Source organism: Grammomys surdaster, unplaced genomic scaffold, assembly GCF_004785775.1.
Source record: "Grammomys surdaster isolate TR1022 unplaced genomic scaffold, NIH_TR_1.0 126109, whole genome shotgun sequence".
Taxonomy (NCBI): Eukaryota; Metazoa; Chordata; class Mammalia; order Rodentia; family Muridae; genus Grammomys; species Grammomys surdaster.
The window spans coordinates 1,356,374-1,378,521 of NW_021620917.1; the positions used below are offsets into that span (position 1 = coordinate 1,356,374).

A 22,148-nucleotide genomic window follows, 5' to 3' on the forward strand; every position below is an offset into this window, starting at 1 on the left:
CTCTCTCTCTCTCTCTCTCTCTCTCTCTCTCTCTCTCTCTCTCTCTCCCTCTCCCTCTCCCTCTCCCTCTCCCTCTCCCTCTTCCTCTCTCCCTCCTCCTCCTCCCCTCTCCTCTCCTCTATGGTTCCCAGCTGACATATTTGTATAAGGAGACTTTCCTCCTGCTTGCCTCCTGGTAGCTAGAGTTAAAGAAGGGCAAGCTAAATGCTGAGAGGCTGTCTGTTTACCACCCAGGAAGGGCGTCAACAACACTCAAACAAATTATTCCACCCAAGTCCAGCTTGCAGAACCAATGAATGGAATGCCTTTAAAACAAACAAACCACAGATGTTTGTGTACAATGTGTGTAGGGAAGTGCACCTATGGAAGGCATAGAATAACTTCCTGGAGTAAGTTCTCCACACCCTTACATGGGTCCTGCGATGGAACTGCAGTCACCAGGCTTTTGCAGCAAGCAATTTACCTGCTGAGCCATCTTGAAGGCCCCCATTGAGTTTCTCAGGGATTATTTTCACAGGTATGGGCAACTCCCATCTGCCTCACCAAAAAGCCCACCCTGGCACGAGTGACTCCTCACGGAAGCTCTTCACCACCCTAACTCTAACAGGCACACCCAAGACCCACACCTTGTCCAACACGAAAGTCACAAGCTTAATTTAAATACTACGAGCCCTAATTTTTTAAGAGCACTATTATTGTGTATCTCTGTGCGTGGAGCTCTTCTGGGCGTTAGTTCTCGGGGTGAGAGCTGTATGGCAAATGCCCCTGACCCACTGAGCCAGCTCATCAGCTTATATCAAAAGTTTTTTTCATAAGTTCATTTTGTTGGTACAGTTCTTAAGTGTAAGCTTTGTAGATCACAATGTCTTGTACTCTCACTAAACTGAGCACATGTGTGGGTTAGAGCCTCACAAGAGAGACACGTGCAGCCAGGGTGAGAGGAGGCTGGGGTCTCAGGTGACCTCTACAGGCCTTCCTCTACGTTCTTCAAGAGAATGTTAATAGTGAGTTTCTCGTAGCTCATCCCAGAGGCTCTGATTTAGGACAGCAATGGCCCTATCATTCACAGAAGACAGTGTTCCACCACAGACAGCTCAATTTGCCTTTACCGTTTGCTTTCCAGAATGAGCTGGTTAGCTAGCATTCTCTAGTGGTTACCAGGTTAGGAGGGCTATTGCTGTTCTTTGGGAAGACTTGTTATGAACTAGTGGGCTTAAACTGCCTGGAATCCTCAGTCCACTGTAGTTTTCTTTTCCTTTTTTTTTCCTTCTTCCCTTTCTTTTTTGAGACAGAGTGTCACTACAGAGCCCTGGCCATCCTGGAACTAGATATGCAGACCAGGATGGCTTTGAACCTGGAGAGATTTCCATATGTGCGCCCACCAAGTGCTAGGATTAAAGTAGTGAGCCACCAAGCCTACTTGTAATTACTCTTAATGATGCTACACTATTCCACAGGTCAGCAGGTGCTCTGCAGAAGTCTGCTCCCCAGCCCTGGGGCAAGATTCCAGCAGCCTCAGATTGCTATTTTCTGCTATGTTCCAGGCTCACCTTTTAAATAGTCTTCAGACGTCTGGCAAATCAGTTCTACAAGAGCCAATTGCCTGTTTATTTAATACTGCAGCCTAGGGGCTGGATATGTAACTCAATAATGACATGCTAGCCTGTGTTCGTTTAGCATGTATGAGTCCCTGGATTTGTGGTGGTGGTAGCAGTAATAGTAAAGACACCTTTCCCCACCAAGCCCCCAGCCTTGGGCAACTGATCTGCTTATTACTTATTCATTACTGACATTACAACTACTTTAGACAACAATTTGCTACTGCTTTGTTGGTTTTAGAATGGTCCTTCCACAATGTGGATCCTGGGCACTGAGCTCAGGTTGTCAGGGTTGATAATACACCCCCATATATGCTATTAAACTAGTGTTTTAGTCTCCTAGGACTAGAACAACAAAGAATCACAAGCTGGGTGGCTGAAACAATCAGAAAGCATTACTTTCCAAGCTCCATCCTCAAGACCAGCGTGCTGGCAGGAAGTCAGAAGGCCTTGTCCTGCATCCTCAGACTCCCACCACCTTTGCACCTAGACTCTTGCCAAGCTCCCCTTGCTCTGCATGTGAGAGCCATGGGGTCCTCCCTCTGACCAGACCAATCTTCTTCCATTGCCTTATACTCTATCTACCAGGAAAGTGCCACTGACACCCACTCCACCCCACAATCCCATGCCCATCAGTGGGAATCATCCCTAAAGTCCCAAGTTAAGGATCTGCCTTTGGACACCCAATTGCATTTCCTCATTACAGAACTGATCACACTATCTTAAATGCCCCTAGCTAAATGGGGCCAGAGATTAAGTTTACATATAATCTACCAGTGATTCCTCAGGTCCTAGTAAAAAGACTGTCTAAAAAAATAAGGTGCATGGCTCTTGAGGAACAATACTTAAGACTGACCTCTGGCGTCCACATACAAGCATACATGTGCACCTGTAAAGACATGCACACACATGCATGTGCACATACACGGGGGTTGGGGGGAGGTCTCAGAGGATACTTCTATTTCGGAATAACCTTTACTGATATGCTGAAATAAAATCCCACAGACTGAGGGGCTTCAGCAACATGATCACCTTACTGTTCAGCATGCTGAAGTTCAAGCTCAAGGCTGAACAAGCAGCAGGCCGGCTTCTTCTGCAGCCTCTAGCCTTCTCCTTACAGATGCTGTCCTCTCACTACATCCTCCCATGGTCTTCTGTGTGCATATCACTGCTGTCTCCTTGACCTAACTTCCTCTTCTTGTGGACAGTAGGCAGGCTGCATTAAGAGCCTGCCATGATGACCTCACTTGAACTTAGTCACCTCTTCAAAGGCCCACACTCCAAGCACAATTGGTCTTAGGTGCTGGTGTGGTGTGAACAATTCATACCCACAATACTGAAATTGGGGGTGGGTGCATGTATGTGCATATTCAGGAATATACGGACGCATATGCATATGCAACTGCACCTGCACACGGGTGCAGAGGCCAGAGGACAACTGCAGCTGCCACTCCTCAGGTGCCATCCACCTTGTTTTTTGAGACAAGGTCTTCACTGCCCTGGGGCTTGTCAAGTACACTGAGCTGGCTGGCCAGAAGTTCCGGAGCTCTACGCACTTCTGCCTCTCCAGGGCTACAAGCACGCCCTGCCCTACCGCATCCAGCTCCTCTTACACGGGCTCTGAGGACAGAGTCATCACCCCAGGCCCAAGGTTGTCGCTGTTTTGTTTTTGTATTGAGGCAGAATCTTGCCATGTAGCTTTGGCTAGCTTTAAAGGCAGAGTAATTCTCCTGTCCCAACTGCTGGGACTACAGGTGTGTAGTCGCTCACATATTCAATTTAAAAACTAACTTAAGCCGGGTGGTATTGGTACATGCTTTAATCTCAGGACTCAGGATGCCAATGTAGGTGAATTTCTGAATTCAAGGCCAGCCTGGTCTACACAGAGAGTTTCAGGACAGCCAAGACTACACAGTGAAACCCTGTTTCCAAAAAAAAAAAAAAAAAAAAAAGAAAGAAAGAAAAGAAAAGGAAAATAAAGAAAAAGAAAAAAGCACAAAATGAAATGCTACAGTGGAAGGCTGTCCTGGAGATCCAGGCCACCTTCCAGTCTGTCTCCCCAGGACCCAGGGGCTTGCTTACTTCAGACTCCCTGACCAGCAAAGTACAAAACAAACACAGCAAGCAGAGCTCCAGGGAGGCATGCTTTCTACAGCGCATCCACTTCCTGCGTTCCCAGACCCTCTCACCTTGGGAAGCTGACACGAGACAAACATGTGCCTGTGTGGTAACTGAGACGTGGCTGGTCTGATAAAGGAAACCTGAAGCCAAGCACCAGCAATCTTCCAAACTTGTCCTGCCAGAAAGCCCACCTCTGAAATACAGAGTTTTGGCTTTTCTTTTTCTTTTGAGGTTTTAAAGAAATTTTTTTCTAATTATGTTTATTAGGAGGAGGAGTATATACACATGAGTGCAAGCCTGTGGAATAACTGGATCCCCTGAGTTGGAGTTACAGGCAGATGTGAACTACCCAGTGTGGGTCCTCTGGAAGAGCAAGAAGCACCATTAACTGCTGAGCTATCACTTCAGCCCTGCTTTCCTTTTCAAGCAGGTTAGAACCAAAAAAAAAAAAAAAATCATCTTTCTCTTCCAACACATCCAATGTGCAGCTCTGCATCCCAGAGATATGTAACATGAGTGACCCTCACACTGTTTAAGGGAATCGTGGACAATCACTGTGGTTCCCACATTTTTGTTTTACACATCAAAATTGCAAACTCATCTATCATAAAAGCTTTCTACACATAGAACCTTAAGTCTCTTAATGTTTTCTGTGTGTATAATATAACAACACAACCTTTATAATAGCACTAAACAGTCTAGACTCTCCCCAATGGGTTCTAATATTAGAAAGAGGAAACGAAAAACAGCACTGAATACACTCAGCCACATGCTGAGGGCTAGTGGATGAATCAAAGATTCCACAAAAACCCTGGGCAGAAGACTAGCGGCCTAGGAACACAAATCACCCATGCTCTAACTGTGCTAATCACAGCAGCAAAATGGGTGGCCACTGTTTAGTGATCATCAAGGTCAACCAACTGTTCCTGCTCTGACAGAAGGATGACATATTTTGAAGGCTGACTGAATATCTGTGAATGACATCATTTTATATGAAATTGCTGGTTTCTTTCAAAATACCCCATTAAAATCTGTTGCTAAAACATCAAGTTAACCCCCTACTTCTAGAATATTACCAAGGGATGTGGACCACACAGAAGAACTGCATAGTGGCCTGGTCTGGTCACAAGGGTGCCAGTTCTTTAGACTACTATGCTCTGACCCTCCATTGTCACTCAGAAGTGACAAGATGGATATTCCAATAACAAGAATTTCCTTTTTCTTTTTGGGATAGAATGTCACTATGAAGCCCAGGCTAGAGCTGAACTCTTAGTACTGAGATTACAGGTATGTACCACCATGCTAAGCCGACAGCTTACCATCCTGAGTAGACAGACAGGTAAGTAAATCACAGCTCACAGAGGGTGAGACACACCATGGACTAGTAAAGCAAGGACCAAGACACAATTATTTTATATGGAATGATTGAAGAACATACAGTCTGTGTGCATACACAGGCCGTGTGCGTGCATATGTGTGTGTGTGTGTGTGCGCGTGCGTGTGCGCGCGTGCATCATGCTGTGAGAGAACAACTTATACAAGTAGAGTCTCTCCTTCTATCACGTGGGTCCAGGAATTGAACTCAGATCCTCAGGTCAGTCAGCAGGCACATTTGACCACTGAGTCATCTCATTGGCCCCAATCTAGTCTCTTGTGACAGAGTCTCTCAGAGCTTGCTAATTACATAAGGCTATTTCCAGACATCTGCCTGTCTCTGCCTTGCCCATGCTGGGGTTACAAGCATGCCCTGCCATGTCCAGCTCTTTACACAGGTTCTGGAGATCAAAACTCAGGTCCTCATAACTGTGTAGCAAGCCAGTACTGACTGACTGAACTCCCCAGCCCCAGGAAATGAATGTTTGATATTAGGATAATCTACACAGGAGACAATGGTGACTTGGTCCTAGAGGGTTATGAAATAGCAATACTTAAACAGCACTTACTACAAGGCAAACACTACACTCATGCAACCCTACAACAACCCTGAAGATACGTAGCCATTTTCAACGGGGAGACAGAGTAATGTGTAGTCATAGTCGTAGCTCAGTGCCCTATCAGCACTCTCTGACAGGATGGGACAGGGTGAAGGCAGCAGTGGCAGGCTGTTGGGGGGCGTGAGGCAGAGAATAAAGGGAAAAGGTCAAGTAGATCTCAGTTTAGTGTTTTAATCTCTTGCTCAGGAGTAAATATCATCTGACATTTGAAAAAACCCTTTAGGCAAAGATATCAACCTACACAGCAGACAGAAACAGAATGCAAGGTGTGGCTGAGGAAAGCAACCAACCACAATCAATATTTCCAGAACAAAGAGGAGACACATACTCATAGAAGTCCCTATTTCAAAGGTAGGGGAGCCAGTGCACACCTCTAATCCCAGTACAGGAGAAGCTGAGGCAGGAGAATTCTAAGAATAGCTAGCCTGAGCCATATAGGCAAACCAAGTCTCATTAATTCATTTTTAAAAAGGAGAAGGGCCGGTGTCTTGGTTAGGGTCTCCAGTGCTGCGATCAGACACCATGACCAAGGCAACGCCTCATAAAGGACATTAAGTTGGACTGGCTTACAGGTCCATTATCATCATGGTGAGAAGCATGGCATCAAGCAGAGTTCTACACCTTGATCCGAAGGCACCCAGGAAGAGACCATGTCACACAGGCCATATTTGAGCATACATATGAGACTTCAAAGCCTCACCTCTATAGTGACACACGTCCTCTAACAAGCCCATGCCTCCTCCAATAAGGCTGTTCCTCCTAATAGTGTCACTTCCCATGGGCCAAGCATATGCAAACCTCCACAGCCAGGTACACATGTGCAGGTTCCGACGGTGCAGTATGTGTGCCAGTAGTCCAGGCTACTTAGGAGGCTGAAGCAGGAGAGTTTCCTGAGCCTCAAGTTCAAGAATAGCCTAAGCTCCATTCCTGAATGAATGAATGAATGAATGAATGAATGAATGGAGAAGTTGCTAGAAATTAACTATGATAGAAAAGGTAAATTAAAAAAAAAGGCTAATACACAACAGAACAAAGGGACAAAAAGGTCAATAGAAATGTGTATGTGGTAAAGAAATATGAGAATTTCCCAGAACCAAGGCAAAGAACTCAAGATTCAAAAGGCTAGATGAACACTCATGTTAATGAAGGGAATGGACAGGGTGAATACCCCTTAGGCTGATATGTTCCAACACCTGGTTCTAGCTGCTGCTGATGTTCTGAGACAAGAGGCCTAGCAGGCAGACAGGAGCCTCTGGAAGTAGCTCCTGAGGTCAGCACCCTGGCCCTGTTTGGAATTCCAGTCTCTTGATCTGCCAAGACGGGAGGCTCCTGGTACACATGCTGCCTGTAAGAATGCCACCACGATTTCCCTAACAGGACACAGGGAAACTGTGAGCCTGAGTAAGTCCTTAGGCTGTTTCAATCTGGTATTTTGTCATTGTGATGAAACAAATAATACAGCAAGATAGAAAAGGCTACACAGGAGAGGAATGGGTCAGACTACCTCAGAGCTCTCAGTGGAACATGCAAGTAGCTAGAGTGCAACTACTTCAAGCACAGACCAGAGGATCCTGGGGGATCCAGGACAGTGGGAGGAGAGAAGAATGGGTAAATGACGACTACATAAAAACTAAAACATGACAACAAAGGGAAAGTAAAAATTACCACAGGGCCTTACTGCTGCGATCAGCTGTGTGTATAAATGATAAGGGGCCAGGAGTGAATCCGTGAGTAGGCCCCACCAAGCCCGATTACCTGAGGATGTTTGTGTATGTGCTCTGAACGAGCAGAGGTAACAGGTGTGCTCACTCTGTGTGAGAGCCAGAGGCCAAGATGGAGAAACCTTCCCTGACTGCTGTGCACCTTATTTTCTGAGAGGTTCTCTCACTGAACCTGGTGCTCACTGATTAGCAAGACAGGTCTGGGACTACTGTCCCCGTGCCCTCTTTGTGGGACTACTGTCCCCATGCCCTCTTTGTCCACTCCCTCACTCTGACCCCCAGCTCCTCCATATGCATTTTTAACATCTGCCTTGCACCTGGGGAAGATAAACCAAACACTTGCCAATGAGCATTACTCTTGGGACTCACTGTAGTCAGCAGGTTCTTAAAAGGGCCCCCACAAAAGCCTGAAGGTCTGTGGTGTTTAAAGGATTTTTGTGTTTACAAATGAACACTTACAAGTTTATGATTATGTTTCTTAAAAGGCAGAAACACTCCCCCTTTTAATTAACTAGTGCAACTTTATTTCAAAGGTGGAAACTAGAGCCATTCCCTTAGGGAGGTGGGAAGTGGCTCAGCAGGTAATATTTGCCTAGCATTCATGGAGCCCTGGGTTCCATCCCCAGCACAGCACCAGCTTCAGCTACATACAGAAGTCAAGGCTAGCACGGGCTACCAGTTTCTTGGCAGGAGGGAGCTAGAGAGATGGCTTGAATGGTTGAGATAAGAGAGTGTAGAGGACCCCTTGGTTCCCAGCACCCATGTTTGGCAATTTCGATGCCTGAAGCTCCAGCTCCAGGTAATCCAACACCCCTGGCTTCACAATTCCACAAGCACGGGTGCATGCGTACATGTTCGTGTTCTCTCTCGTGCCACCAACCCTCCCCTGACACTTTGGGGCTGTCTCCCAGAGGTCCCGGAGGTTGGTTCCAAGCACCCCTCAGTGGACAGCTCACAACCAACTATAGCTACAGTCTCAGGGGATCTAGCACTCTCTTCTGGCCTCTGAAGGTGCGCGCGTGCGCGCACACACACACACGCACACGCACACGCACGCACGCACAGCATATACTCACAAACACTTATAAAAGTAAAAACTAAAAATAAAGAAAAGTTGTTCTTTTAGTAATTTTAATTTTTTTTATTTTTATTTTTTGGTTTTTTCGAGACAGGGTTTCTCTGTGTAGCCCTGGCTGTCCTGGAACTCACTCGGTAGACCAGGCTGGCCTCTAACTCAGAAATCCACCTGCCTCTGCCTCCTGAGTGCTGGGATTAAAGGCGTGCACCACAGCCCGGCCTCTTTTAGTATTCTAATTTCTGGATTTTTTAATATTGCTTTTCTTTAACGATCTGTGAAATTTTGATAAGCTAGTAGTGGTGGTGTGTGCCTTTAAATCCCAGCACTCAGGAGACAGATCTTTTTAACTTTGAGGACAGCATAGTGTATATAGTGAGCTCCAGGCCACCCAGAGAAATACAGTAAAATATCAAGAGAGAGAGAAAAAGGAGGTAGGGAGGGAAGGAGGGAGTAGGTAAGTACAAAAGCTTTAAAACTTCACTTCAAGCCGGGCGGTGGTGGCGCATGCCTTTAATCCCAGCACTTGGGAGGCAAAGGCAGGCGGATTTCTGAGTTCGAGGCCAGCCTGATCTAGAGTGAGTTCCAGGACAGCCAGGACTACACAGAGAAACCCTGTCTCAAAAAAACAAAAAACAAAAAAAAAAAAACCAAAAAAAAACCCACTTCACTTCAGTGCTTTTGGGTAACAACTACAGTCAATATCGGAGATAGTAGCTGGTGTTACTGCTCAAAGCACAAGGCAGCTCTCCCTAGCAAACAGGGTAGTCTGAGTGTCAAGAGTCACACAAGTACCGAATTTGCAACTTCAGCCCTTGGTTTACTATCTATAAGCTGAAATCTCAGTTCTAAAGTTCTATAGGTGAAGAACTTAAAACTTCAAACCTTTCTCAGTCCTCTGAGTACTTAAGGTTCATATTAGTTATGGGATCTTTGGGTACATTTTCTTTTGTTTTTGTATGAGTATATGTTCATGTGTGTGTAGGTACACATGGAGGTCAGAGGCTGATGTGAGGTGTCCTCCTCAGTCGTTTTCCCACCTTATATTTGGAGATACTCTTTCACTAAGCCTAAACTATTAAGCTAGGCAAACTAGCCAGCCACCTCCAGCATTCCGCCTATCTCAGCCCTGACTGGCCAGCGATCTCCAGGACTCCGCCTATCTCAGCCCTGAGTATTATTTGATGCTGACTTTTCAGGTGGCATCTGAAGATCAAGCTCAGGTCCCCATGAAATCTTTATTGGAGCCACTTCCCATCTCCTTAAGTTTTATTTTCTGCAAAGAAAACTGAGTTGATTACAGATTTCTGGATAGGCCTGCTGCAATGGTCCTTGGGTAGTATTTCCAGGAGGCTATTTTGGTAGGTTTGTTATTTTTTTCAGTGCCTCACTAGCAATCAGCATCTGGGTGTTGGCTTTAATAACAGTCTGAGATAAAAGTCAAGTGGGGCTCTGCCGGTAACTGACAGGCTGCATCTCTGGAGGGAACAGTTGCTGCCTAAGAGAGCCAAACTACAGAGGGGAATTCTGGGCAGAAAACAGAGAGGAAGAGAATTTCCTTTCTAAAGCAGCACGGGTTGGATTTATTGAGCTAGCTTCCTGAAGAAAAATCTGCAATTTGTACAGTAATTTGTTTAGCAATGTTTTCTCTTGGACAGGGTCTTAGGTTGGCCTGGGACTGCTGGGCTTCAGCAGCTCTACTGTCTCAGCCTCTGAGGACCTAGGGCTGTGGCTTCCGGGGCTCATCTGTGAGATGACCAACAGTTCACAACACCTCAGTTTTGCAATAAAAAGCTGAAGGCTGCCCACTATGGTAACACATGCCTATAATCCTAGCACTTAGAAGACAAAACAGTAGGATCAATGCAAGTTTGAGGCCAGCCTGTTCTACATGGTGAGCTCCAAGGATAGCCTAGAATACATTCAGACTGTGTTTCAAATAAAATAAAATATCTTGCTCTATCAACACTTACTATAGATGTTTATAGGTAAATACTCTAATTCAAGGTATATATTTTGCTTTAAAAATGTGTAAGCCTATGACATTCTTTTAATGACATTCAACTAATCACACAATCATCTCCTTTCAGCTCATGAGAATATTTTGCACAGGGTTGGGGAGACAGTTTAGTGGTTAAAAGCTCATACTGGTCTTGTAAAGGGACCTGAGTTTGGTTCACAACCATCTATAATACCAACTCGAAGGGATCCAAAGTCGCTTCCCTCCTTGGGTACCTGCACTCATGTACATATACACCTACACAAATACACACCTACACAAATACACACATACTAGTAATTTAAAAACAACAAACAACTTGAGACCCATCCCATGGGCAAGCACCAATCCCTGACTCTATTAATAATACTGCTGTGCTTGCAGACAGGCGTCTAGCATGTTGTCCTTTGAGAGGTGCCACCTAGCAGCTGACTCAAACAGATGCAGAGACCCACAGCCAAACAGTGGAGGGAGCTTGGGGACTCTTATGGAAGAACAGGAGGAAGTATTGTGAGCCCCGGAGGGGATAGGAACTCCACAGGAAGACCAACAGAATCTAGACCCTTAGAGCTCTCAGAGACAGAACCATCAAGCAAAGAACATGCATGGGCTAGACCTAGGCCTCTTTGCGTGTATGTAGTAGATGTGCAGCTTAGTCTTCATGTGGGTCCTGAACAACTGGGGGCAGGGGGGATGCTATCCCAAAAGCTGTTGTCTGTATGTGGGATATGTTCTTCTTGCTGGGCTGCCTTGTCTGGCCTCAGTGGGAGAGGAGGTGCCTAGAGAGTTCCAAGCCAATAAGACCCTGTCTAAAAAGGGGGGACAGGAAATGGGGGGAACAGGAAGATGAGGAAGGAAAGAAAAGAAAAACAAAACAAACATAAAACCTTTAGGCTGTCCCAAAATAAGTTATCGTAGAAAAACCATAAATCTTAGGGGGGGCGACTATCCTCGAAGACTTGAAAAAGGACCTCAGGGAATAGTAAGAAGCTTGAATTAAGTACAAACCTGACTTATACTAAAACATTAACACTGGTTCCTGGTTGTTACAAATCTAGTAATTAATGTTAGTAGCACAAATGTACTAAGGTGCTAATGATAAGAAAAAGTGGAGGGCCGGGCGGTGGTGGCGCACGCCTTTAATCCCAGCACTTGGGAGGCAGAGGCAGGCGGATTTCTGAGTTCAAGAGTTCGAGGCTAGCCTGGTCTACAGAGTGAGTTCCAGGACAGCCAGGGCTACACAGAGAAACCCTGTCTCAAAAAACCAAAAAGAAAAAAAAAAGAAAAAGTGGAGAGGGCTCTTTGTTCCTCCCTGTTTCAGAGAGAGCTGCGTCTTCTCGTGAAGTGCCAGCCTTGTCCCTTAAACACGATGGTGAAGGTCGGATTGAATGGATTTGGCTGTATTGGGCACCTGGTTACCAGGGTTGCCAGCTCATCTGGCAAAGTAGAGATCGTTGCCATTTATGGCCCCTTCATTGACCTCAATGACATGGTCTACATGTTCCAATGACTCTACCCATCGCAAGTTCAACAGCACAGTCAAGGCTGACAACAGGAAGCTTGTCATCAACAGGAAGGCCATCACCATCTTCCGGGAGTGAGATCCCACTAACATCAAATGATGTGATGCTGGTGCTGAGTATGTTGTGGAGTCTACTGACATGCTCACCATAATGGTGAAGGCCAAGGCTCACTTGAAGGGCGGGGCCAACAGGGTCATCATCTCCTCCCTTCTGCCAATGCTCCCTTGTTTGTGATGGTGTGAACCACAAGAAGTACGACAACCCCCTGGCCAAGGTAATCCATGACAAAACTGACGTTGTGGAAAGACTCATGACCACAGTCCATACCATCACTGCCACTCAGAAGACTGCGGATGATCCCTCTGGAAAGCTATGCCATGAGGGCCGTGGGGCTGCCCAGAACATCATCCCTGCCAAGGTCAGCTGGTGCTGCCAAGGCTGTGGGCAAGGTCATCCCAGAGCTGAACGGGAAGCTCACTGGCATGTCCTTCTGTGTTCCTACACTAATGTCCATCGTGGATCTGACATACCACCTGGAGAAAGCTGCCAAGGATGATGACACCCATACGGTGGTAAAGCAGGCATCTTAGGGCCCACTAAAAGGCACACTGAACTACACTGAGGACCAGGTGGTTTCCCGCATGTGACTTCAACAGTGACTCCCACTCTCCCACCTTTGATGCTGGGGCTGGCATTGCTCTCAATGACAAGTCTGTAACCTCATTCCTAGTATGACAATGAACACAGCTACAGCAACATAGTGGTGGACCTTACGGCTTATATGACCTCTAAGAAGCCCTGAACCACCTACCCCAGCAAGGACATGAGAACAAGAAAGAGACCCTCAGCTACTGAGGAGTCCCTGTCCCAGCTTAGTTCCTGACACTGAGCACCTCCCTCACAGCTTCCATCCCAGACCCCCACAATAACTCGAGGGACCTCAGGAGCCCTACTCTCTTGAATATCATCAATAAAGTTCACTGCACCCACCATTAAAAAAAAAGAAAAAGTGGACAGTAGGGTACCTCAGTCCATCCTTAGCACTTGAACACCAACCAACCAACCAACCACACAAAGCCCTTCCCATAATCCATATGCTTAAAAAAAAATAACAGAAGCCCGGTGACATAGTATGCAGTTGTAATCCTAGCACTGAAGCAGGGGAGACAGGTCGTAGACAATGCTCGCTGTCCAGTCCGCTTAGCCCACATGCCAGTTCCAGGCCAACGAGAGACCCTGTCTCAAGTGAAAAAGGGAGATGATGCCTGAGAAACATCTGAGGCTGTCATCTGGCCTGCACATGCAAACACTTATACATATGTGCATACCTGCACACAAATGTATTCTCATACACGTCAACACGTGCACATATACACAAAGCAAAAAACAAAACACCATACTATCAATGCCCTCACTCCAGTTAATGGCTGCATGAAAAATCAAGTACATGAAAGAGTAAGATTCTGACTTCTACCGCCTCCCATTATAAGCAAACCCTGCATCGTGGTTTGGTGAATTTTGGATTATCTTTATCATCCTCACCTACATGTTGGACTCAGCATCTACAACCTGTGACACGTCGTGCAAAGCACTAGAAATAAAATACTAGACACAGCTGGCCAGCCAACTGAAAGGACTTAACAATGCAAAGGTCTTTGCTACACTGTTTGATCACACAGCCTACCAGTAAACTTTCCTTACTGCCTTCCATTGCATTTACAGTATTTCAGTGTATGATTTATTTACTTTAAAATGTTTTGATGTACAAATGTGATCTATACTTTCAAGTGTCACTTAAAATTTAAAAGGAAAAAAAATTAAAACCTAGGACAGCATCCTTGGAGAACCCTCCTTACTGGACGAGTCTGTCCCTTTGTGTGCCACATGTACATGTGTGTTTCTGCTTTCAATAAAATCTGGCTTCGTGCTAAGAAAAATAATCAAAACCTAAGTTGCAATGTCTTCAACCAGCAACCTGTTACTGGGGTAGGAATCTCTAAGACCTGGACCAGAGCAAAGGATTTAGAAGGAAACGGGACCTATGAAGAGACTTAAAAAGGAAGATGAGAATTTGCACAGAGTATTTCGTAAACTAAAAGCAGGTCAACTGAGCTCTTAAGAAAGTGCTGGGGAGGCGGCTCGGTTGGTAAAGGACTTATTGCATAAGTATGAGGACCTGAGCTTGACCCTCACCATTCATGCACGACAGCCAGGCACTCACAATACCAGCACCGGGAGGCCCTGGGGCTCACTGGCTGGCCAGCCTCACCTACTTGGCAAACTCCAGGCCAGTAAAGATCATGTCTCAAGCAACGAGGTGGACAGCTCCTGAGGAACAACACTGGAGTTTGAACCCTTACACACTTGCATGTACACACACACACACACATGCGCGTGCACACAGGGGGAGATAGAGATGGGCACAATTGTCAGCTATAGAAGGTGCTGGAGACAGGAAGAGCGTATAGCACACCAGATGGGCATCTAGCAAACTGAGGCCAGATACAAGGAGCCAGGAGCTATTGTAGCCACAATACACAGTCCTGGCAAATTTGTTTTGATGGTAACTTAGGCTTTTTAAAATATTAAAACAAACACACAAACATTATATAGCAAAATGCAAAATCCCCCAGACTGTCAAAACTGAAATGTCCTGCATTCCCCCACTCCAGCCAAGGCCAGGAGGATCCATGAGTGTCCAGAGGAGGACAAATGGACACATTCAGGTGGGATGGAAATGAGAGATGCACACCATCCTGTTAGATCTCTGGCCCCATTGACACTACTCTCATTTCCCAATTGGGTTACAATAAAAAAAAAAATGAGATTTGAGACTGCTTCACTGTGCTAACCTCTGCAAAAATAAATAAATAAATAAATTAATTAATTAATAAATAAATAATAAATAAAAATACTGAGGTTATTTTTCTGATATGCCCTTTTTTGTGGCAAATAACTGTAATGCCAAGGCACAGTTCCAAGAGAATCACTCACCACAACTTTAAATACATCATTGCAATATTTTTGTCCTGCCAGCACACTGATTTTTACCATATTTCGCTGGCTTTTCGGTTTTTTGTTTCTCTTTCTCCTTTATAGTCCTGGGGACTGAACTCAGGGTCTTAAACTCTACCAATGAGCTATACAATTCTAGCCCTTAGTTTTGAGATAGGAGTCTTACTATATAACATAGGCTGTCTGGACCTGTCTATGTAGCCCAGGCTAGACTCTAATTCCTGATCCTATGCTTCAACCTCCTGAGTGGTAAAATTACAGGTGTGTACCACTAGTTTTGTTCTCCTAACTTGTTTTTTTTAAGATTTATTGTTAGTTTTGTATAGGAGTGTGTGTCTGCATGTGGGTATATGCATCTAAGTGCAGGTGCCACAAGAGGCCAGAGGTACCAATTCCCATGGATGCTGGGCACTGAACTCAGGTTCTCTAGAAGTATAGCAAGTACTTACTTGTGCCCTAGTTTGCTCTTAAAATGGTATCTTCAACTGAAGATGCAAAGAAAAGTTGAAAGTTACAGGCTAAATAGGCAGTATATTCCAGACCAGAAGCGTCAGTCCAGCTTTTCCTCTCCAGACCACGTCGTTCTTTACAACTAGGTCAGCAATTTTTGTTATACTTATTTTTTTTTAATTTTATAGGAAAGAAGGAAGGCAAGTTTTGAAAGTCAACTTGTGGGAATTTTGCTGTCTACTTTCATCGAGTGGTCCTGGAGATTGATCTTGGGTTGATAGGCTTGGTGGTAGGCACCTTTAGCCACTGAGCCATCTTGCTGGCCCACAGAGAAAAGCCTGTAAACTGTAAAGATGGATAGTTTTGAGAGAGAGCGAAATCCATCTCCCAACAGGTATTTAAAATGGGAAGCATCAGCCCTGGGCTAGTTATCCCCCAGCTTGGTTTAGGCATGTATCCTCTGGGGATGCTTCATGAAAATATGCAACTATGTTTGAGATTGAGGAAATTTAGATTGTTCATGGTTCCTTTAAGTAAATTAAAGCCAGCAATTGTTCACTTGCAAGAGCTTTAGTCATCATGGAGTTTAAAAACAGGTTTATTACATAAAAGCAGACTAATTTAGATCATCCTAACAATTTCTAGCATGGTTCCCCAACAGAATGAATCTATGCCAGCTCACATCACCTGCTGTCTATGCCTGTCAGATTGATTTTTTTTCCCCCTGCAAGGTCTCCAGCCACCATATAGCAAGGTATTTTGAGCAACAGATTTTTCAAATCCAGTAAAAATAGATATTCCATGTTATACAACCACCACTTAAGAGATTCTCCTTTGGTGGCTGGGAATGTAGCTCAGTTGGTAAAGTGCTTGGCTTAGCACCCATCAAACCTTACATCTGGTCCCCAGCACCATGTAAAACTGATCACGGTGGAACATACCTCCAATCCCAGGAGGTTGAGGCAGGAGGATCAGAAGTTCAAGGTCATCCTCACTATAGAGCAAGTTTGAGGTTTGTTTCTTTGAAGCTGTACCATTTGTGGTTAGCCAACCCACCCAATCTACACAGCACCCTGAGGCAGTAAAGACGTCTATATCACCAAGTACAACCTAAAGCAGACATAGGCACATCATCATGATACCCATCCACCCCTCCAACAACCATTTACATAGGGTTTATTATTGTTGGTTTATTTTAAAGAATTATTTTGCTTTATATGTACGCGTACTATGTGCCCAAAGAAGCCAGAAGAGACGGGATCCCATGGAACTGGGTGCTAGGAATCCAGATCTTCTACAAGAGCTAACAAGTACTGTAAACAGCTTCGACATCTCTCTGGATCCCACCTGTTTTTGCTTGCTGAGTTCTGAGGAGCTAAGAGAGGGCAGATAACTGGCCCAATATTTCTTCCTCTTTGTCTTTACAGTACTGAAAATTGAACCTAGGGTCTCCTGCACACTTAGGGAAATACCACAAAGCCACATCCCCAACCCTACCTAGCCCTTTCTATTTTTGAAACAGGGCCTCACTATGTGAGCCTGGCTGGTCTGGAACTCACTGCACAGACCATGGTGGCCTTGAACTCAGAGAGATCAGGCCTGCCTCTGAGTGCTGAAATTAAATGTGTGTATATCACACCAGGCTCCCAATTCTTATTTTTCTTTTTCCAATTTTGAGACTGGTTCTTAAGTTGCTCAGGTTGGCCTTGAACTTAGGCTCTCCCTACCTCAGCTCCTCTCCTGACCTGACATGAAAGCTAATGAAACAGAAGAGTAAGACCTCATGCCCAGGTCCAACTGAAAGCCCAGGCTCTCCCTAGGACATCATGTTTCCTCCACAATTGCTTCAAAAATCTTATTCTCAATTGGACTGAAAAGTTAAATTTTGGTGGTGTATGTGTTGTGGGGGGGTGGGGGTGAGTGTGTGTGTGTGTTTCAAGACAGGGTTTCTCTGTATAGCCCTGCCTATTCTGGGACTCTCTAGACCACAACAGCCTAAAATTTAGAGACATGCCTGCCTCTGCCTCTCAGTGCTGGGATTAAAGGCCACCCTGGCCTGGACCACAAAGACTTTTTTGAGGACTCCTTTATTTTAACTGTTTCAGAACCTGGATATTTCTTTTTTTTTTTTACATGACAATGTCCTTTTTTATTGTATGTACAGCTGTTATCAAAGTGACACAGCCCACAGGGGACAGAGAAGGCCCAAGGACTCTCCAAATTCAAGTGCATGAACAGTCAGCACACTGATAACAGCAAGCTCTAAGGATTTGGTAACCTCACTGCTGATCAGCAACAAAACTGGACCGAGTTTTGATTATGGTGCAGAGAAGCGTATTTGGTGACACAAAATGTCGCCAAGTGAAAGCAATTAGAGCAACTCCACCCTGAATCCATTTGCAAGCCCTAAGAATCTATCTACATGAGAAGACTATTGAAAAATATTTCTCAGAAGCTATGAAAATTAATCACAAAAACTCCAGTTTTGGAAAGCAATCCCTTGACTGTAAGAAACTTGTCAGAGATACCAGTCTGTTTGCCGCATCTAAACTGAGAGCACCAGATTCATAAGCTATGTCTAATCAGCAGCTGAGTCCCGCCAGCTTCGTTGAGGGCCCTTATCTGGAGCGGTTAAAAGCTTCCTCTGTACTCTGTGACCTAATATGCTGCAGAACAATAGAAGTGGGTTTCCCTGTCTAACCACTATCCTAATATGAACAAGACAATGTGGCTCAGAGTATACACACATTCACATATATCAACCACTATAGGGTCGTTCTTTTCTTCCAGTTCAGATCTGTGCTACGAATCCATAGACTCTTTTCTTTTTTCTTTTCTTTTCTTTCTTTTTTTTACAAAGAATAAGAACAAGGAGGCTGTCTTAGGTAGTACTGCTGCAACGAAACACCATGGCCAAAAAGCAAGTTGGGGAGGAAAGGATTTATTCAGCTGCTCTTCATCACCGAAGGAAGTCAGGACAGGAACTCACAGGGCAGGATCCCCAAGACAAGAGTAATTCAGAGGCCATGGAGGATGCTGCTTATTAGCTTACTTACCCTGGCTTGCTCAGCTTGCTTTTTTTTTTTTTAGAACTCAGGACCACCAGCCCAGGGATGGCACCACCCACAATGATCACTCATTAAGAAAATGCCTTAGAGCTGGATCTCATGGAGGCATTTCCTCAACTGAGGCTCCTTCCTCTTTGATGACCCTAGGTTGTATTGAGTTGACACAAAACCAGCCCATACAGGGGGCAAAAGGTTCTATGCAGTGGGCCTACCCTTACTTGGGAAGGCTAGCCTTGTTCTGTACAGGTCTCTAGCTCACCAGACACCCCAGTTATGTTTTCAATGCATAGCTGCTCTTTTATCTACCATATAGATTCATGATGGAGCCTTCGTGTTTAACCAGTGAGCCCAATAAATGCGATCAACACAAAAGTTTCCTTACCCTTGATCAAAAAAAATCTATCTCCACGGTTGAGTGTTGGGCATGTGTGAGATCAGGAGAGGGAGACAGGGAGAGAGGGAGAGAGGGAGAGGAAGAGAAAGAGAGAGAAGGTGGGGGGAGGAGAAGTCTATCCCAGTTGTAATATCAATAAGCTATGTGGACAGAGAAACAATTCCATACATCTATGTTTGACATTTAATAATGCATCATTTACACACAGTTTATATGGCTCCCTCCAAGGATCAAAATAGGAAAGAAAAACGTGCAAAAGTTGATAGGAAATCATGTGGGCTTCACTTATGTCAAAACCTTATGCCAAAATCCCATGGGTTTAGGTTTTTCAGGTTGCTTTCTTTTACAAGACCTCAACGAAACTCAGCTCTCTGAGATTTCAGCCTGTATAGAATGGTGTGGCCATAGAATAAAATGAGGGGACAAAGACAGACAAGCAGACACACTTTCACAAATATATGTATTATGTCCAAGTGCATAAAAATTGATAGGCACAAGAACTTCCGGAAGTTTCTGGAACCCCCTTGTCACATACCACTATCCACTGTGCTACCTAGTGTTGTTGATTTTCTATTTAAATGTCAATACCCTTACATAGCAACATCACTACCTTCCTATATAATCTTTCCCAGCTTCCCTAGTATTTTCTGCAATGTCCGTCCTGGTTGACTATGGACTTCTGCCGACATTCTGTTATCTTATCCATTGACTCAGAACACTGAAGTCACCAAAAAGACTTGATTCCAAGGCGACAGTACGAACACAGTGCTACATTATAAAGTACAATCGAACCACTTGACACCCAACTGAAGGGCACTCAATGGCATATAACCTAGTGTAGTCCTGGAGGCCATTACGTCTCTTTCATTGTAGATTTGTCTGAAACACCCATAGTGACGGAGGCAGTTCCACATTTAAACCTTGACCTCAGGTGCATTTCACAGACAGTTAAGACTTAAAGTGAACTGGGAGGTGGGGGTGGAATCACAAGACAAGGTGAATCTGAGACCTGGGTTTGAATCTAACTACAACGTGGCTGTGTCACCTTGAGTATATCTTTTGATCACCAGAGTTCAAGCATCGTCAAAGCAAAAGAAGAAGAAATTGGACTAATTATCTTTATGGCTTCTTCCAACCTCTATAAAGTTCTTTAAAATGTCAATACCTCCCTCTCCACTGAAAAAATAAGCCGTAATGATGGAAAGTTAGCCTAGATTTGTTTTTTCCTTAAAATTTCTGAGATAGTTTCTTTGGCTGAAGTTTTATTTATAAACTCCAAATTAAAACTATATGCAGAAAATATAGAAGGGCTGAGAGCTTGAAAAGAGAATCACTCATTGATATCGCTAAAATAAACCTCAGGCCGATGGTTACTCAAAAGCTGCTTCTCCAGTCACTAGCTTTCTAAAACAAAAATATGTATCGTTGTTTCTTTCTCATCCCCAGAGATTCATTCCGAAAAATAAATAGATAAATAAATGAATAACCCAACAACCACAGCAACTAAAATCAATTTACAACTTTAGAACAAGTTTCAGTGAGCCAAGGAAACTGCACAGCTTCCGCGAGTCATTGGTTTCATTTAAGGAATGACGAGAGATAAGAAACGGTTCTTATTATAAGACGTGAGAAAAGCCACAAGAGGCAGGTGACATCAGGAAAAAAGGAAGAAGTGTCGAGGGCAGAAGCTGGAGGGACCTTCAGGGCAACAAGTTTAGAGTCCGGGTAAAGAGTCCCCCAGGGATGCAGGGGAATCCGTCGCTGCCACCTCACCCCGCCGTCTTCCCCAACCCCCACCGCGTCGCCGCGCCCCCGCCCCCATCCCACGCCCCTGCGGCAAGAAATCTCCCTAGGATCGCTCGCACCCCGCGGCCTCCTGCCCTCGGCAGGCCTCCGATCTGTCGCAGAGGTGGCCCAGCCCCGCAGGCCCGCCGACCTCGCCGCCGCCCCGCAAGACGCAGCGGCCCCGCAGCCCCCGGCTCCGCTCACCTGCACCTGTTTGCGGAAGTGGCGCGGCCCAGGCACTGCCGACGGTCAGGAGCAGGAGCAGCAGCAGCAGCTGCGGCGGCGGCGACGACGCCGGCGGCCCCGGCATCTCGTCCACCGCGCGGTCCCCTACGGGGCCGGCTCTCGGGTCGCCGCCTTCAGTCAGTCAGTCAGCCCTCCGCGCCGCCTCAGCGACACCGGCGCCGGCTGCTTCGGGACACACGTCTCTTTAGCCAAACGTCAACCTTGTTCCCGGTCTGCATCCGCCGCTCTGGCCGCAGAGCTAGCATCATCCTTCCCGCCCGTCTGCGCCGCCGCCGCCCCTCAACAGCAGCAACGGCACCCAGCCTGCGGAGCCGCGGGCCCAGGCAGCCGCGCTCCAGCCGCCATGATGGGCTGCGTCATGTGACGTAGAGCGGAGGCGGGATACCGTGACCGACACCTGGATAAGCCAATCGTCAATCCATACTGACTCCGGGAGCCCCGCCCCCTCAGCCATGGGCGGCAAGGTGAAGCTCGGTGCGCCCCCTGCAGACAGAGGAACGAGGCGTGGGCAGCAGGTAACACCGACAATTATTTTAGGAAGATATAGAAAAGACCATAATAACCTACCTAATTCAATCTGGGACGTTTTCTATCTTTTTCCTTCTTTTTATTTTTCTTAAATTTTTACCAATATGGTTCTCGGTATTTTGTGCCCAGTTTTACTTTCTTCATTTTTACTAATCAGAACTTTTTTAGCCTCTTCATCTTAGGTTGACCAGATCAGATCAGCTTCTGAGGAACTTTGAACTTTTTAAAATTTCAATTGATCAAGCACAGAATGCTTCTGACTTCACTCACTGACGTAGCAGAGAGCTCAAGCTAGCCCTTCTGCCAAGACAGCCCTTCCTGTCCCCTCTTGTTCAGCTGGCAGATGCTCTTCCTTTCATTCGTCAAGACACACCTGGAATATGACTTCATCGATGGCCCCTCCCCAATCCCACAAATAATTGAGCACCCACAGCCCCGCCCCAGCCCTGGGCCGACTGTCATGTTTGATTGTTCCTGTGACTGTAAACTTCTTGAGGACAGCAGCCCTGTCTGAGTCACCTTGGAGCTCCTGCTGGGCTTAATATGAAGTAGGTGTCCTCTAGAGGAACTGTGCTAGGTGTTAGGGTTGGGTGTGAGGAGGGAGCAGCCTCCAGGTGGGGTAGAAGATGTC

The 22,148-nt window shown here is 45.7% G+C and overlaps 1 protein-coding gene across 2 annotated transcripts in view; it reads right to left on the bottom strand.

Moving 5' to 3' along the window:
• Lmtk2 (lemur tyrosine kinase 2) overlaps positions 1–21,053 on the bottom strand; it is an 89,870-nt gene extending 68,817 nt beyond the window's left edge. For both annotated transcript variants that reach the window (XM_028756149.1, XM_028756148.1), the window contains exon 1: positions 20,948–21,053. In XM_028756149.1, coding sequence (XP_028611982.1) covers positions 20,948–21,053 — 106 coding nt within the window. The remainder of the gene's footprint in view (positions 1–20,947) is intronic.
• Positions 21,054–22,148: the final 1,095 nt, after the last annotated feature.